At 42.6% G+C, this 19,053-nt stretch overlaps 1 protein-coding gene across 1 annotated transcript in view; it reads left to right on the top strand.

Moving 5' to 3' along the window:
* Window positions 1–18,689, top strand: part of LOC147698893 (cell surface glycoprotein CD200 receptor 2-like) — a 242,770-nt gene extending 224,081 nt beyond the window's left edge. Inside the window, exons 6-8 of the mRNA XM_086935509.1 lie at window positions 4,599–4,662; window positions 15,225–15,320; window positions 17,921–18,689. Coding sequence (XP_086791635.1) covers window positions 4,599–4,643 — 45 coding nt within the window. The 3' untranslated portion in view covers window positions 4,644–4,662; window positions 15,225–15,320; window positions 17,921–18,689. The remainder of the gene's footprint in view (window positions 1–4,598; window positions 4,663–15,224; window positions 15,321–17,920) is intronic.
* Window positions 18,690–19,053: the final 364 nt, after the last annotated feature.

The raw sequence follows: 19,053 nt of genomic DNA, 5'->3' as shown, positions 1-19,053 counted from the left end.
GGAAACTGCCGCTAAAGCGGCGATAATGGGCTTGATAATATGCCCTTGTGAATTCCCAAAGAAGCCCAGTTAAACACCAGAACCTGGGCTTCTATGAGAATTCACAAGGATATATTATCAAGCCCATTATCACCGCTTTAGCGGCAGTTTCCTGCCTATAAAAGCGGCGATAATGTATCGCCCTTTCTTGATGATATGACACAGGGCTCTTTTTTTAAACTGAAATTGGGACTCATCCGGGCCGATTACACTGAATCTGGCTTTTGTGATGCATGATTTAAATATGTGTGCAGTGAGGGGCCCCTAGACCATGTTGAAAGTATCTGGTTTTAGGTCTCCATGATAAATTACTTCAGGCACTTTCGCTGTTTGTGTATTGCACCCATTCAGTGTTGCTGATTGGGGTCGACGTTGCCGCCGTTCTTGCTTCATAAGTTTCCGCGATAAGAAATCAAACCTTCTTACTGTTGTAGACCACAGCTCTGCTCAGAGAAATCCATTTATGTTCTGCTTGATTTTGTTTCATTATAAATCCATGTCTTTGTCTTTTTTTCTTTTGCTTTTTAATTAAGTTTTTCCTTATATTGGGATCTTGTCATCTGATTTATGACCCTTGTTATGACCCTTGTTATACTTCTGGGGGTAAAAGGTTTGTCGATGGAGGGATGATGCTTCATGTGGCACTTGCCCACATTACACTTGAATCTACTGTCTTTCTGCCGGGCAAATATTCCTATTCATTGCAAAAATGTATCTAATAAGTTGGGGGAGGTGCACCTTACATCCTCGGTTGCCCTGTTGAGGAGGGTCTTTAGACAGCTTGGCTACTCCTGTCCCAATAAAACCACTTGTTGTTATCAACCAACACCAGGTTGGTACCCTGGTTATTCCACATTGATCATTCTTCAAGCGATATATCTCTATTGAAAGAAATTATATTGTGATCACTCAACACATTGTCTATGACTCTTAGATCATCATTTTGTTAACCTCTCTACTTTATTGATTTCTTATAAAATCCCTACATTAAAGCAATCATTAGAACATTTGTCAAGCCTCTGAAGCCATATTTCTGACCATCCCTCCACAGGTAACTGTTGTGTTCTGTGCTCTCTGCATTATTTCCTCTCTTTTTAGTTCCATGTTTGTTTTCAAATCTGTGAACTTTCCTATGTTTGGAGTGGATCACTGACATAATATCGAGGGACATAATATCGACTAGCAAAAATATCGGCGAGTAAATATCGACAGACAGAATATCGACTTTGTATCTACAAACAGGTAAGTACAAAAATATCAAGTAAAAAATATAGTTTACAAAAATATAGTTTATAAAAATATCGACTTCATTAAAAACAATGTTAAATTAATATTAAAAATTAATTACTAAAATATACTTAAAAATACTTAAATTACCTTATAATAATTAAATAATTAATTAAAGTTATAAAAAAAATGTACAATCATATTTGTTAAAACATATATATATATATAGTAACATAATATAATTAAAAAATATCCAATATTATTACCGTAGGATAGTGGAAGTGTAAAAATTACTATTCCCACTCCAGAGAGTGCAACAGTAGATAAGGAGTTGGATAGCGTAGAGGTAACAATTACTTTTCCCACTCCAGAGAGTGCAACAGTAGGGAAAGCGTTGGATAGCGTAGGGTTAAAAACTACTATTCCCACTCCATAGAGTGCAACAGTAGGGAAAGCGTTGGATAGCGTAGGGGTAAAAATTACTATTCCCACTCCCGAGAGTGCAACAGTAGGGAAAGCGTTGGATAGCGTAGGGGTAAAAATTACTATTCCCACTCAAAAGAGTGCAACAGTAGGGAAAGCGTTCGATAGCGTAGGGGTAAAAATTACTATTCCCACTCCAGAGAGTGCAACAGTAGGGAAAGCGTTGGATAGCGTAGGGGTAAAAATTACTATTCACACTCCAGAGAGTGCAACAGTAGGGAAAGCATTGGATAGCGTAGGGGTAAAAATTACTATTCCCACTCCAAAGAGTGCAACAGTAGGGAAAGGGTTGGATAGCGTAGGGGTAAACATTACTATTCCCACTCCAGAGAGTGCAACAGTAGGGAAAGCGCTGGATAGCGTAGGGGTAAAAATGACTATTCCCACTCCAGAGAGTGCAACAGTAGGGAAAGCGTTGGATAGCGTAGGGGTAAAAATTACTATTCCCACTCCAGAGAGTGCAACAGTAGGGAAAGCGTTGGATAGCGTAGGGGTAAAAATTACTATTCCCACTCCAGAGAGTGCAACAGTAGGGAAAGCGTTGGATAGCGTAGGGGTAAAAATTACTATTCCCACTCCAATGAGTGCAACAGTAGGGAAAGTAGATACTTCATATATTATGTAAAAAAAATATATATTAATATCTATAAAAAATTAATTAAAAGTAATTACCAATTTAATATAATATGATAGTTAATTAATTACCAGTACTAATTTAAATTAATCATTACAATTAGTTATCTATTAACACTAAATAATTAGAAATTAACAATTAATTAATTAGTAAATAAAAAGTTACTTAACAATTAAAATCTAATAAAAAACCCCAAAAATTAACATATGTAATTAGTTATAATTAAATTACTTCCCACCCTATTCCCCTATAAACCCACAACCGACTACAGGAAATAAATTAGTAAAATTAACATAATTATCAATTAATCAATTTAATAAAATTAATTCTCAATTAAAATTTAATTAATTACCAAATAACAATTATTTAACAATTAATTATAAGTAAATAACACTACATAAATTAACATATTTAATTAATTATAATTAAATTACTTCCCACCCTATTCCCATATAAACCCACAACCCGCTACAGAAATAAAATTAGTTAAATTAACATAATTATCAATTAATCAATTAAATAAAATTAATTGCCAATTCAAATTTAATTAATTTCAAAATAAAAATTAATTAACAATGAATTATAAACAAATACCAATAAATAAATTTAGATATTTAATTAATTATAATTAAATTACTTCCCAAACTATTCCCCTATAAACCCACAACCCGCTACAGAATTAAATTACGCAAAATTTAAATAACATTAAATTTATTATTTAAATTACATTATAACATAAATAAACACTTTTAACACATAAAATACACTATAAAAAATTCGATATTATTAAATGTTCGATATTTTTATTAACCTATATTATGTACTGCGATATTTTGACTATCTATATTTTAAAATTGATATTACATTACTTACCTTCAAAACGATATTTTTGATGTCTATATTCTGTCCATTCGATATTTTGTCCAGCCTATATTTTGTACTCGATATTATGTCCATTCGATATTTTGTAGTCGTTATTTTGTCTGTTTACTGTTTGGAGCTGTGGGGTTAACCATGAGCATGTTCTTGTACTGCTGAGTGGGTATACGATCTATTCCTCTGCAAAGAAAATTATCATCACTTTCCAATACTGGATTAGCTATGATCGCGGAATAGAATTTTACCCTTGCGCGGGGTCCCCCCTGCGACATGAGAGATTTATACTGATTGAATATTGCAGCTTTTCACAAAGGCCAATCATTCTATTTCAGTAAAACAACTTTACAATAAGGATCTGTTCACTGCTATCGCATTTTCATTGAATAAACTAATAAAATCTAGCACTGGGGACAAGTTCATCAGATTCCTCCTCGGTGCGGCAGTTTTTTTTTTTTTCTGCGATTTTTTTTTTAATTAACTGGTTTAGGGTATTCGGGGGTGATGAAACAGATTAGCCTATGGGTTTAAGCTCTTATGGGCTGCTCTTCCATTTTCCTGGCTTCAGGGTGCTGGTCTGTGTTGGAGGTCCCTATGGCATTTAGTATCACTAACTGTGGGGGCGCTTTCAATGGTAGAAGCTATAATGGTTTGTAGGGGATCCAGAGTTTTCGTTGTCTTGAGCAGTATTCAAAGAACCCTTGTTTTCGTCTCTAAGGAAATGGATTTTCCTGGGTTTTCTTTTGCTTACTTTCCCATTTTCATTTCCTTGACCTTCGATGAGACCTTTTCTGATTTTCCGTTTTATTTCCAATTTGGTGTTATGTTGTTCCTATGGGTTAATAATGCTACATCCGGGTGTCTCCTGGACGTCTGTTGTAGTTGTTTGCTTCTGATATATTATATGGTCGAGAGGTGTGGATTGGGGTTCCTTGACTTAATTTTTTCTCTGTGTCTTTCTCTGAATAAGCTCTTCAAAGAGAAGACTCTATTGTATTTTTTCCTGATTTTACTTATTTTCATAATATTGGGAAGACAACCTCGGGTGACCAGACTGAGTTCCAATATGGGTAAAAGCAGCCTCACTTAAGTAAGCCTTCATTTTTTCCTCTTGTCGAGCATTACTCTTTCCTGTTGGGTTGTTGTCCCCATTTGCCAGCAATGAGTTTGTATGTTGCCTATTCCACTCTGTGTTCTAGAGGAGTTTGCATTCTTTGAAATAATTTAGCTTACTGCAAGAAAATATTAACCTTAAAGTGCCACAAGCTTTAAATAACATTGAATCTGTTTGCAATGCAGGAGTAAGTGTTCATATCTCTTGTTTTCTATTTCCTCACAGGCGATGTTACAAATGTACATGCTCACAGAATACATCCTTACATAGAAAATATGAGAATACTGAGGTGAGAGGCATATTGTAATAATCACTTAATGTCACTGCTCATGAACTACTGCTCCAACAAGCACATAAGGGCAAATGAGATTTTATTAACAAAGAATACCTGCAGAGTTAGCAGTATTTGATAGTCGTGAACAAGGGAGGGGGAAATGAGGTATAGCTTTATTAAATTACTTATTAAGTAAGTAAATATATTTCAGGTATGTTTATCTCTGAAGATGTTGTGTTTGTGTTTGTGTTTGTGGTAGATTAGTTGACTTAATTTGCTCCCTCCACACCTTCCACGTGCTGGTTTTTCTTTGTTCTTTGTTCTTTGTTCGCCATAAATTGGCAGGGTATGCTCAGATGTGAGTCCCTTGCTCACTTTGCCACTAGATTCAAACAAGCCGGGCTGAAGACGGCTGAAATGCCAGAAGCCGGTCCTCGGTAGCTTGTTTCCGGTCCGGGAAAGGCATGGCTTGGCAGTTTGGGCTGGACTGTTCCCATGAGGCACAGGGTCAGACTGATTTGCATATGGCCATGTCTGAACTGGGGTGGCAGAGTGGGCTAAAGAATGGTGATGGATTAAACCCAGATCAGTTGACTGGGGGTGAGCGCTTGTATTGTCAACGGTTCGTCCATCATTTCCTTTGGTTTGTCAAATGAAACAAAGCATTGAAGTGGTAATCCTTAAACCGAAATTCTGATTCAAACTTGTGCACCCGTCAGCACTCAGGTTCAAGCAGGTGTGGCAGAACCCACAGGAGCTACTTGCACATCCTGGAAGATTCAGCACTGGGACACATGGGGAACAGCTAGCAGACCTCCTCCATTCTATGCTCTGCACAGCCTCCAATATGACGGACAAAAAGGCTCATAGGGGTTTCTTGGCCCACCAGCATGCCAGACACAGATGGCATGCTCTAGAATGATCAGCACTGCAAATCCTCCAGCAGGGCAGGGTCTGGAACCCATGCGAGCAGCACCACATGTGCACCCACCATCATGTCAGTTGGTTGCACGCATGGTAGCAGGTCATGCTTTTTCAAAAATAGGAGGCACCATGGTCCCTTTGCGCACCCTCTAGCATAGCAAGCACCATCATTTATTTCGCTCAGAGCACGTCAGTGTGTCTCTGAGGAAGTGGGATCTGGCAAGATGTGTCTTGACACTCTTTGATGGTGGTTGTAGGTTGGTACGGGTTACTGAACTTTGGAGCAGGCGCAGAGGACGAACGTAACCCCACAAGCACCCCGGACGACCAGCACCCCGGACAACCAGCCCGGGACCTCGGGGACAGGGAAGGGCAAGTACAAGAAGAAGAGGAAGAGAAAGTTCAGTCTGTAGGCGAACAGGATCATAGTCACGGAGGTGATGGAACACCATCAACAACTGTTCGTCACCTCCAACGTGTCATTGGGCACCAAAAATGGAATATGGCGGGACATCGTAGACAAGGTGAATGTCATCGGAGAGGACAATGGACAAGGTCAAGAGGCAATGGAATGACATCAAGCAAAAGACCAAGGAGAAATTCCCAGCAAACAAGAAGGCAGCAATGCAGACTGGAGGTGGGGGCCCAGCGCTACAGCTCGTGCTGGATGACATGGACGAACTGATGTCAACAGTCATCATTGTGGATACTGTGACCGGAGTCGGGGGACCGGACACTGCTCGACAGGACACAACACAACCGCAACAGGGTGAGTGACCACCAGGTACTGGGGTGGAGATGTCCACGATGACACACATGCACAATCAAGCAGAGCACAGTGCACATCCTCAATGACTCTGGGTCATCGCCCAGATCTATAGACTGTCACAATGTACAATGCCATGCTGTCTGAATTTCAACATGTACCACGAGGCTACATACATGCAATACACCATTTCTCCTTCACATTGCAGGGCCATCATCAACACCCCCTGCAGAGCAGTCCCAGCAACTCTTCACTGATAACGAGGAGGTAACCCCAGCATTGACGCAAAAGCCCTCCTAGACATCATTGACATCATCCGCGACTCACCTCCAGAATCAGGGCTGCAGAGCTGCATCGAGGAGACCCCACCCACCACCCAAACTACCCAGCACGAGGCACCCATGGCCCGGCAGTCTCCCAAGACCCTCAGGAAAAACACACGGCCTTCCAACGCCATGTGCTGGAGGGCCAGAGGCTGAGCAGGTGCGGGTGTAGTTCGACCTCGAGGCTCCCAAACTGGACGCCATCCTTGGGTGTCTAGGCCCGCTTCATGTCGGCTGCTGGCTAAACACCGTTTTTATGAACTTTTTAAAAGTGAGTTATTATTTGCACAGAAGACAAGAGGGCACACATTGGCAGAGCGGCAGGCTGGAGGATGGGGCCCAGGGCGGGAGCACTCGACCTGGGGCCCAGTGGAGCCCCTGGATACCATTGGGGCTCCTGGGCCCAGAGGCGCAGGCGAAGCCTCCTCGGGCCAGTGGGACCCCATCCTGGGCACCCTGCTACACGGCAGGCCCAAGGACGGAGTCCGGGGTGTGGAGGCCGTCCTCCCCAGGGCCCTCAGAGGCCCCGGCTGGAGCTCCTGAACCCAGCCAAGCAGGGGGAGGCTCCCTGGGCACGAGGGAACCCCGTTCCGGGCCTTTGGCAGAGCGGCAGGCCTGGGGACAGGTCCCAGTACTGCAGCACCTGACCCCAGGCCTGGTGGGCCCCTGGACCCTGCCGGGGCTCCAGGGCCCAGAGGCGCAGGGAAAGCCTCCTCGCACCTGAGGGACCCCATCCCAGGTACCCTGCCATGCAGCAGGCTCAAGGACGGAGCCTGGGCTGGGGAGGTCACCCTCCCCAGGGGCCCTCAGGGGCCCCAGCCACCCTAAACCACATCTGGAACCACACAAAGTTAGTGGAGCTGCGTCACCGAGGAGATGCTACACACCACCATCAACAGCAACACCCACAAAGCTGCAGTCAACACCAATAGCACTAGTCCACGAGTTACAGACATGTATCTCCAACTGCGCATACACACTTGCCCCACTATGCAACTCCAACATACAGCGTGCAATAAATGCCACCTCGGTCACCAAGAACCTCAAAGTTGCCAGATGCATCTGCTGACACATGGATAACAACTGGTGCAACATTGAGGATACCATTAAACAACACCACCTACAAGGACACCAAGCTCATGAACTCCCTCAACAATATGCCCACACACCAAACTGGGCTTCCAGGAAGGATTTATGTAAGTTGCAACATGGATGATCCACAGCTGGGGGTGCTATACGCAGAGGAGACATGAGTCCTCATCCTCGTGCCAACCCATCAGCATGTGACATCACCTGGTGGACCAACACCTCCGACAGCCACCCCCCCAACTCTAGGTACCTAGGCACCATATTTGACTCCACACTCTCCATGAATCAACAGGTCTATGCAGTGGCCTGCAGCTGATTCAACTGCCTCTGCATCCTCCATGCAACCTTCATATGGATCCCCCCATTGTCAGGTAAGACAGTCACCCACACAGTCATTGCCATCAGGCTGGACTACGGAAACACACTATATTTCCACATGGGCAGGTCTGCGCTCAGCTTAGTCCCGACTGTCCAGCACAACACCAACACACTGGGCTTTGTGTACATACTTTCCTTATGGGTCAAGTCCCTCAGTCGCACATACTTGGTTCCCACCTCTCCCCGCATTTGCAAATGAGTGGCGGCGGGGCTGGCCTTTGGGGATGGTTTGTCTACATTGTTAGCCACAGTTCCCACAGTTACTTGTGTTGTTGTGTCTAGTAAGTGGGCATGTTGGTTGACATGTTGTATGTGAGATTGTAACATGGACATTCTCACAATTGTGAGTTGCATGAATGTGGAGTTGAAGCGTGTGGTAGGTTCAGTTAATACTTACCAACAAGAACTGCAGTTCCATATGTACCATCCTGGAAGAGGTGGTTTATGATGGACTGTCGGAAGATGTCGGAATCATGCACACTCACTCGGAACTTGGTTATGACATTGGTGTACAGTACCCGGTGGTCAACTATTGCCTGCACATTCATAGAATGGGTGTGCTTTCTGTTGCAGTATATGTGTGAGCTGTCGCAGGAGGCACAAAAAGGACATGTGTGAAGTCAATTGCCCCCAGCACCTGCGGGAATCTGGCTATGGCGTGAAATCCTTGCTTGGTCTCAATCTGTTCCTGCACAGTGTTGGGGAAGTGAAGGTGCTGGGGTATCAGGCTGAGTATGTCATCCAAGACTGTCGGGAGGAAGATTGAAAAGGCTGTGGGTGAAACTCTGCTGACGCTGGCCATTGTTGGTTTAAAGGCCCCAGAGGCCAACATGTGCAGCAAATGTGCAGCACAGCCAGCAGCTTAGTCTGTGGAGAAATAATGGTTCTCCGCTATGTTGGTGGCATCAGTCAGGTTCAGGGTGTGTTGATGGATGTCCTTTTGAGCCTGTACTGGGCAATGAAATCCTCTGGTGTTAGGTCTGCGAGCCTGAGACGTCTGCGCGGGCCCCTCTGTCTTCTTCTGCGCTACCTCGTGGTGGGCCTGGGGGAGGTAGCAGTGGCTGTGGTGGTTTGTTGCCTTCGTGGTGCTCCAAGTTGAATGATTGGTACATCCATGGCATCAGTGGGTCTTCAGATGGGGCTCTGAGCTAGTCTTCTTTTTATACCTCCCTTTATCAACATTCTTAGACCAGGTTTTTTCTGGTCTTAAGTTCCTGCAGCTAAAGGGCCTTAGCGTGACTTTTTTGCCAGTTCGCTGGTTCAGGCCATCATTGCTAATAGTGCGATGTGGTGTTAGCGACAGTTTTCCAGAAATTTTGAGAAGGAACACCTAGTTTGCATGTCATTAACGCTAACTATCGCTGGCAAAAAGGGGATAATCAATACCGGCTGCCATCCCCGGAAAGCTGTCTAATGGCAATATAAATCACAGATTAACTGTACCACATGTTATTGTTTACATGGTTTCCTTTAATCCCTTCCATGCGCACGACGGCCGGGAGCAGTCATGCGCAACGGGGTTCCCGGCCTTCATGGCAAATGGCCCCAGAAATCCCTCTGTTGCAGGCACCAGAGGGATTTCTATTTCTACCCTGTGACCTCGGAAGCTGGGGAAGAGTTTCCCTAGCTCCCAAGCCCCCTCTGTTTTAGTGAAATCAGCGTGCACGTTGCGCTGACATCATTTCTCTGAAACCGAAACTGAAATGAGCATTTAGGCTCATTTCAGTTTCACTTTCTACGTGCTCAGGGGGCTATCTCAGCCCCCTGAGCACGTAGAAAGACGGGAGAGGTATCATTGGAGAGGGGAGAATCTCTGCAGGAAGGCAATCCCCAAGCAGGGATCCACCACTAGACACCAGGGAGGGCGGAGCGGCCTCTTGGGCAAGGGCTTGCTCCCCCCAACATTTCTTTGGGCCATATTCAGTCTTTCTGCATCCCCTGGGGGGCATATGGGGGCAGTAGCCTCCAATCTGCCCACCCCGGGGAGGCAGAAAGCCAACTGGATGCCAGGGATTTTTTTGGGTGAAATTTCAATGAAGTTGGGGGCTGCCCAAAACAGGCACGCCAATGCCCCCACCCCTGCCACCATTACAGCCTTTCTGCCCCCAAGGGGCAGAAAGCCCACTAAATGCCAGGGATTTTTTAGGGCGCATTTGTTTTTAGGATGGGAGCTGCCCAAAACAGGCATCCCAATGCCCCCAACCCCTACCACCATTACAGCCTTTCTGCCCCCTCTGGGGGGCAGAAAGCCCACTCGACGCCAGGGTTTTTTTTTGCAATTTCAATGAGGGTGGGGGCTGCCCAAAAAGGGCACGACAATGGCCCCACCTCCCACCACTAATCTAGACTTTCTGACCCCCGGGGGCCAGAAAACGCACTAAACGGCAGGTATTTTTTTGTGCATTTGTTTTTAGGGTGGGGGCTGCCCAAAACCGGCACCCCATTGCCCCCACACTGCCACCATTACAGCCTTTCTCCCCCCCTGGGGGCAGATGGGGGCAGTAGCCCACTTGACGCCAGGGATTTTTTTTTTATTTGTGTAGAAGCTGCCCAAAATGGGGATTACAATACCCCCCCAGAGAAATTCCAGTCTTTCTGCCCCTGGAGGGCAGATGGGGGCAGTGGCCCCTGATCTGCCCCCTGGGGGGACATAAAGTCCACTAGGCGCCAGTGATTATGCTGGCTTTTTCATGCATGGGGGCTGCCCAAAATGGGCTTACCCCAACAAAAAAATAGCCACAGTCTTTCTGCCCCCTTGGGGGCATATTGGGGCAAACCTAGCAAAGCTGTACATTTTTTAAAACTAGATACCAAGGGGAATTCAGGATGCGGTGACTAGACTGGCTCTCACCAGGTTCTGTTACCCAGAATCCCTTGCAAACCTAAAGAATTGTCAAAAAACACATTTTTCTCACATTTCTGTGGTGAAAAGCTCTGGAATCTGCGTGGATCCACAACATTTCACTCACCCGCATCCCCCAAAGTCTTACGAGAAAAATGGTACCTCAATTCTGTGGGTGGGGCTAGTGCACGCGTCAGAAAACGGCGCAAAACGCAACAGTGAAAAATTACCCTTTTTTGGCAAAGTGCCTAGCTGTAGTTTTTAACACTAGCACTAACACATTTTCCTCACATTTCTGTGGTGCAAAGTTCTGGAATCTGCGTGGATCCACAAAATTACTCTCACCCACATTCCCCAAAGTCTTCCAAGAAAAACGGTACCTCACTTGTGTGGGTAGGCCTAGTGCCCACGACAGGAAACGGCCCACAACGCAAAGTGGACACCACATTTTCACAGTGAAAACTGACCCTTTTTTTGCAAATTGCCTAGCTGTAGATTAAGAACCCTAACTCTTCCGGCACTTAGGGAAACCTAGCAAGCCTATACATTTTTGAAAACTAGACACCCAGGGAAATCCAGGATGAGGTGACTTGTCTGGCTCTCACCAGGTTCTGTTACCCAGAATCCCTTGCAAACCTCAATATTTGTCAAAACAAACACATTTTCCTCACATTTCTGTGGTGGAAAGTTCTGGAATATGAGTGGATCCACAAGATTCCTCCCACCCCATATTCCCCAAAGTCTTCTGAGAAAAATGGTACCTCACTTGTGTGGGTGGGTCAAGTACCTGCGACAGGCAAGCGCCAATAACCTGTTGATGCGACATCAAAATTACCTATCACAAAACAACCTGGTTTTGCAAGGGGGGGTCTCATGAGTTTTTGGCACCGGGCTCGGCGGCCATCTAGGGAAACCTACCAAACCCACACATTTCTGAAAATTAGACACCTGGGGGAGTCCAGCAAGGTATGGCTTGCCTGTGTCCCCCAACATTTCCCTACCCAGAATCCCCTGCAAACCTCAAATTTTGATGTAAAAACCTATTTTTTCTCACTTTTCTGTGTGGTAAAGTTGTAGGATCACCGGGCTGACACAAATGTCCTACCACCCAGCGTTCCCCCAGGTCTCTCATTAAAAATGGTACCTCACTTGTGTGGGTAGGAATAGTGGCTGCAATAGGAAATGGCCCAAATCGTACTGTGGAGACTTCAGAATTACCTATAACAAAACTACCTGGTTTTGGGGGGTCACCTGGTTTTTTGGCCCCGGGCTCGGCCGCCATCCTACCAAACTGTTGTAATCTTGTGGCCTAGCGAAGAGTTACATCCTAAAGACATCAATCCAGGGGGTTATCAGGGTGAAACTATTGATCTTATGATATATGAAATCAATCATTGAATTCAAAGGCAGATCGATTGGAGGTAAGGTCTATGTTGCAAGGGATGGACCACCCATTTTAGGATGGATGCATCAATTTGACCTGTCCATCATTATAGACCCCAGAGCTCCAACACACGTACTAGTCATAGAAAATCCCTCTTTGGAAGATATCTTAAAAGAAGCTAAGGATGTATTTAAGGATGAGTTGGGTTGCTTTAAAGGATATGTACATAAGATAATTTTGAAGTCAAATGCGATTCCAGTTCAGCATAAAGCACGCAAGACAACTTTAATAGCTAGAGAAGCTGTAAAGAAAATGCTTCAGGATATGCTTGATTCAGGGGTAATTGAACCGAATGAGAGCTCTTTATGGGTTTCACCAGTAGTTATCACCGAAATGTCTGACAGCAAGTTTAGGTTCTGCATTGACCCTAGGTCACTTAACCAAAATGTAGTGGTCGACACATTCCCACTCCCCAACATTAATGAATAAATTTTAGCATTGAGTGGTGGAAAATGATTTTCAAAATTGGATTTGAAAAACACGAACCCCCAAATTAGACTACACGAAGAATCAAAATTTTTAACAGCGTTCATTACCACAAAGGGCATTTACTAATGTGTCAGAATGCCTTTTGGCTTATGCTCTGCAGCTAGCATATTCCAAAGGATGATGAATGTACTGTTTAAAGGAATGAAGAATATCGTCTTCTTCCAAGACAATATTTTAATATTTGGAGACACAGTTGACCAGCATAACCATACACTTTGTGAGGCCCTATTCAGAATTAGAGAATCAGGCTTAACTCTTAGATAGGATAAATGTAAGTTTTTAGTAGACAAAGTGGATTACTTAGGGTATGAAATCTCAGAACAAGGAGTGAAGCCCAAACAGAATCTTTTGGATGCAATTCGATTAGCTCCCATTCCATCAGATAAAGATAAACTGCGATCATTCTTAGGATTGATCGAATATTATTCTACATTTATTAGAGACTTCTCAAGTAAAACAGCTGATCTAAGATCTCTCTTACAGAAAGGAGTCAGTTTTTTTGTGGAGTAATATTCAACAAACTTGTTTTGAAAACATTAAAAAGGACATTTGTGATGCAGAGATTCTCACACCTTTTGACACAAAACTACGGTCTGTACTTCCAGTTGATGCAAGTGCTACAGGTCTTGGGGCAGTCTTAGCTCAGATTCATAATGGTAAAGAAAAAACTGTAGCGTTTGCATCAAGAACGTTAACTACATCAGAAAAAAACTATTCAGTCATAGAATTGGAAACTCTAGCTGCTGCCAGGGCGTGTGAATACTTTTGGACCTATCTGTGGGGAATTAAATTCACACTAAAAACGGATCATAAACCTCTCATAAGAGTGTTGTTACCAGGTGGTGATGCAAAGTTTTCAGCTAGATTAGCCAGATTTGCTTCTCGTCTTCAGAAATTTTGTTATAATGTAGAGTATATTCAAGGCTAGAGAAACATACAAGCAGACTGCCTCTCAAGATTATCACTTAACTGGGAGACAGTTGAAAAAGTTGCTGTCTTAAAAAAAGAGAATGAGGGGGCAGTTGCTTTTGTACAAGATGTTTTAAGTGTGTGTGTGAACCCCAAGCTTTAACCAGAATTGAGTGGGTCAATGCCATGTCTGCTGACAATTCTATGCAACAACTTAAAAAATTGATAAGGCAAGGTTGTAAAAGGGAGAGCGCAGTCTCTCTCACCAATAGGCCATTTGTCAAACTTTTAGATGAATTGTCAGTGTGCGAAGATATTGTGATCATGAGAGTGGACATGTTTATTCCTCCGGCTTCTTTGAGGCAAAATTTGATTAGACTAGCCCATGAGGGACATTTGGGCCAAACTCGAACAAAACAAAGATTAAGAACAAATTGGTGGTGGCCAGGTATAGATTCGGATGTGAATTCTTATGTTATAAATTGTGAAATTTGCAAAGAGAGTGATAAACGTTTGAAAACTGGCATACAAGCATCTTCATGGTCACATCTCTGATCCAGGTCTACCATGGCATACCATATGTATGGACTTCATTGGTCCAATGAATAGTCTCAAAGAAAACTTACGATTTGGAATAGTAATTGTGGATGTTCACATGAAATGGTTAGTGATAGAATTTACCAGGGACGTGACAACTTCAACTACCATCAATGTTATGAAGAGTATTTGGAGAGACGAAGGATTACCTTCAGTGCTTATAACAGATAATGCTACGCAATTAATATCTGTTGAAATGAAAAACTTTTTGTCCACTTGTGGTATTAAGCACAGCCATACTTCCCTATACAACCCACAAGGAAACTGAATTGTTGAGAGAGCCAACCGTCTAATTAAAGGTGTTATCCAAATGGCTATCTCCAGTGGTAAAGAAGTAGACTCAATGGTATCAGAAATGGTTTGGGCATATCGCTCTAGTGTGCATAGTATCACTAACAAAACACCTTTTGAGATGATGCGTGGGAGACCACCAAATAAGATATTGGTTCCCACCTGGATTAAAGACATTGTAACAAAAGATTTGATTCCTATCAAGTCAACTCAAGTTACTCCACATGCAAGTGTGAACTATAAAAAGAAATAGAGAAGAGAATGTGTCCTGGAGACTGGGTAAAGATACTCTCTGGCAGACCTGGAATTCCTTTCAAAAAATGTTTAGGTCCTTTTAGAGTTAAACTTACCTTACCATATTGTGTGGTTTTTGACAATGAAGAAAAATGGAACTATATGCGAGTGGCTTTGTACCAGAAAAGTAATGTGGGTACAGGGGTTGTAGTCAAGAACAATCGTTGTGACAATTTTCTAGATATTAAGTTTTTGTCAATGTCTGACAATGACCTCATTTACAATTCTCAGGACAACTTTGCTCTTCAAAGAGTTGTACAGGGAGGAGGTGATGCTCCTGCTTCTGTTTCTGCAGATTCTCCTGTGGCATGCTAACCTACCCGAGAGGTAAGACTTTACAGAAATCATTATCCTCCAGGATACCTAAAGGATTACATACGTAAATAATTTGTTTTGTTTTCTTTTCTCCAATGATTTAATTATTGTTAAGCTTATTTCTGTAGGTAAGTTCCCTAGTATTCACTTTTGCATTTTATCTTACATGTGCTCCTTTCAACTTTATATCTCTCAAGCCATATTAGACTTCGAGTAATGTTTTAGTATTTTTCTTTATGTCTTTTGTTTAAATAAGGGACGAGGATATGTTGTAATCTTCTATGTTAGTTATGGATTGTGGAGCACTGTGCCTAGTGCATTCCACATTCCTATGAGGCTGGAAGGGTTCCACTCTTTGGCAGTTACTGACTGACTAGCCAGAAGGAGAGCCACAGATTTCTACTCAGAGGAACTTAATTGAATAAATAAGTTATTCCTTACAATTCACTCTTTCTATTGAAGCATTCTTGTACTTACCACACAAACCCACACATTTCTGAAAACTAGACACCCTGGGGAGTCTAATGAGGTATGGCTTACGTGGATCCCCCAACGTTTCCCTACCCAGAATCCCCTGCAAACCTCAAATTTAGCTGGAAAAAAACACATTTTCCATATATTTTTGTGCGGAATCGCCGTGCCGGCACAAATGTCCTACCCCTCAGCGTTCTCCTTAGTGTCCTGAGTAAAATGATACCTCAATTGTGTCTAGCTTTCTAGGATCCATTATTGCTTTCATTCCCATTTCTACCATTAACTGGAAAGAGGTTGAAAGCACAAAAAATAGCAAAAATAGGCTATGTTCCAGAAAAATACCAAAACTGTGTAAAAAATGTTGGTTTTCTTACAAAAGTCTTTCATTCCCTAATAGCTGGGAAAACCCTTTTTTGATACCATTTTCAGGGGGAAAAACACGCTTTCATTTGTGGCACTTTTTTCCCATTTTTCCCCCAAAAAACAAAATGTACCTGTATTGTGGCTAATTTATGGGTCCTCTGCAGAGTAATCCACAAACCCTGGGTACCTTTAGAATCCCAATGATGTTAGAAGAAAAGGACGCAAATTTAATGTGGATACCTTATGGGGTCAAAACTTTACTGGGGCCTAAGAGCGAACTACCCCAAATAGCCCCAAAAAAGGCTTAGCACAGGGGAGGAAAAGGCCTAGCAGCGAAGCGGTTAAAATAAAACATGTATAAAAAGATAAGATATACTAGGTTACAGAAATATATTTAAGAGACCTACACATACATTCTCTCTAACAGATATATGTTCTACAGATGTGACCTACAAACTGAAAGCATGCGATGCAGAAAAAGTTTAAATGAACAGTTAAGCTCTGGTGTGCATTCCACTTACATGAACAAAAAGGAACCCCCACCACATAGTGTTTCGCCCTATAAACTTGCATTGATCTTTAATTAAATATGCTGTTCCAACACCCACTGCTGACCTCTGAAGTGGGGTCTCTAAATGTTTCTTATTCTCTTTAACAGTTGTAAAGGAAGAAAACAGCAAGTAATAGAAATTCAAAAGTGTCCTAGGATGCATGGGACAGTTTCAGCAGTATCCCAGGATTGATTTCTGTGATGGCTTCTATCACGACTCAATAGAGTTGCAGGATTATGGTGATATTCCAGAGACATTTAAAAAAATGATCAAATAAAAACGAGAATAAATCTGACGTGAGACAAAATCAGGCTATTTTATCCTGTCAGCATAAATGAGCTGACATGGTGGGGAGGAAGATACATTCTCAGCACTGCCCAGATAAGAAGTGGTGGAAGAGGCAGCTCTGTTTCTGAAACATTTGTTTTAACTGCCAAGCTTTGAAACTCCCGCTTCCGCCGTGTAATGCTTTTCCAGGACTACCATGAGGTACATTTGAGGTCCAACTGGTCTATAGGACAACCAGGCAGTGCCTGAAGGGATGATCTTACAGGTTAGTGTGAGGGCTGGTTTTCTGGCGTCATATTAAAACAAACATTACCTCCAGAGAAATCAAATCCATCCGGTCTTCTTATCTTAAAAAACACTTATACAGCGTGTCTTTGCTACTTCAAATGTGCCCCAATTTGCAAACATGGGTCACTTTTAGCCTATCTATTTGAGGCACTATTATTTTGGTGCCGGACCTGGCCTATTTTTTGTTCCAGTCCAACCCTGGGTACATTAGATTAGTTACATCAAAGCCTGCATTTTCTAGAACCAGAACGTTTGCTTTAAAGAATCTTGAGTCAGAATGTCATAACACCTTAAAAATGAAGAGGTGATACTATCAAGAACGGCGTTCAAATTATCGCTGCTTTGGCGTCATGAAACTGCTGCTAAAGCAGCGATAATGGGCTTGATAATATGCCCTTGTGAATTCCCATAGAAGCCCATGTTCTGGTGTGAACATGGGCTTCTACTGGAATTCTCCAAGAGTTTCCAAAGTATGTGCAAACAACTTTGGTTCCACAGGTTCTCTGGGCGACCTGCTGTGATTGGATTGAGTCCACTGAAGCCGCCTATGCCTGATTGATTGGTGTGTCTTCTCTATATTTTGCAGTGAAACAGGATTTTATTTCTAGCATCTTCTTTTACAATTTCTTTCTTTCTGAATTTCTCTAGGTTAAAGCAGTAGAGAATTATGCCAACTGCACACCAGAAGTGAACACCTTTACTGTTCAGTGTCAGAGCTGCCTGACTGAGTGAATCCAAACTTGAGAGGTCCTCCCACATCTTTGAAAACTATCAGAGCCTTCACACAAAAAATTTACATATTGTATTATGTCGTAATTTTGGGAATTCGTTCCTACTACTGCATTCCATAGTCATGAGCATTTGAAGGAGTTGCTTCTGAGAGTTCATGGTGGGCAGTAAAGTGTTGTGCATAGTTTATGTTTGGTATTTGCATAAGATTGAGACCCTGGTACAAAAGAATAAGGACTCATTCTGGGAATAAGGGATGAATGAAGATTCCCCTTTAGTACAGAGGTGAGCATCAGAAAATGGGCATGAAGTGTCTACAAATGTCAAAATATAATAAACGTTGATAATATATATTGTGTTTGTTAAAACTAGGCATGGATAGAACGGATAAAGTCAGCAAAAATGATAATTAGGATAGAGCATATTTACAGGGTCTTCAATATTTACCATGCACCCGTTACTTAATGGAGGTAAAGGGAGGAAAGAGCACACCTTGAACAATGAGATGTTGCAGAAATATGAAGCAATACATTATTGTGAATCTCACAGATTTGATTAGTATCTGTCTGTGAAGGAGTATAATATAGCGATTTATGTTCACTTCTGCAAACAGACAGATCTATGAATTTGTATCCAATTATCTATAATTAGTTCTTTTGGAAATTAAACTTCTCAGCATGAAAATCAACCTATGGATTCTGTATTGCATTGTCAATTTCATGCATCTGAGATTGTTTGAAACGTTCATGTGTCAGACACTAGGTGTTTGCATTTTTCCTCTTCAAATTGGTGGTATGCCATGCCTGTGTCCATGACAATTTTTATCTCTCTCATTATAGACGAGTGTCTTGTTATTGACAGCTGACGTAAGTAACAAACATCCCTCTTGAGAGGTTTCTATGTATGAACAGTTATGAAAAATTTTGTCCTAGAGGGTGTTGTAGGTGTATGTTCACTATCACTTCACACCAGTTTCAAGATGGTGTTATTCTTTCACGTTTATAATCAAGCTGTGTATGATTGTTGCCTGCCTGATTAGATTTTGTGCTCCT

This window comes from Lissotriton vulgaris, chromosome 8, assembly GCF_964263255.1.
Source record: "Lissotriton vulgaris chromosome 8, aLisVul1.2, whole genome shotgun sequence".
Taxonomy (NCBI): domain Eukaryota; kingdom Metazoa; phylum Chordata; class Amphibia; order Caudata; family Salamandridae; genus Lissotriton; species Lissotriton vulgaris.
This window is presented reverse-complemented; position numbering and strand designations above follow the sequence as displayed.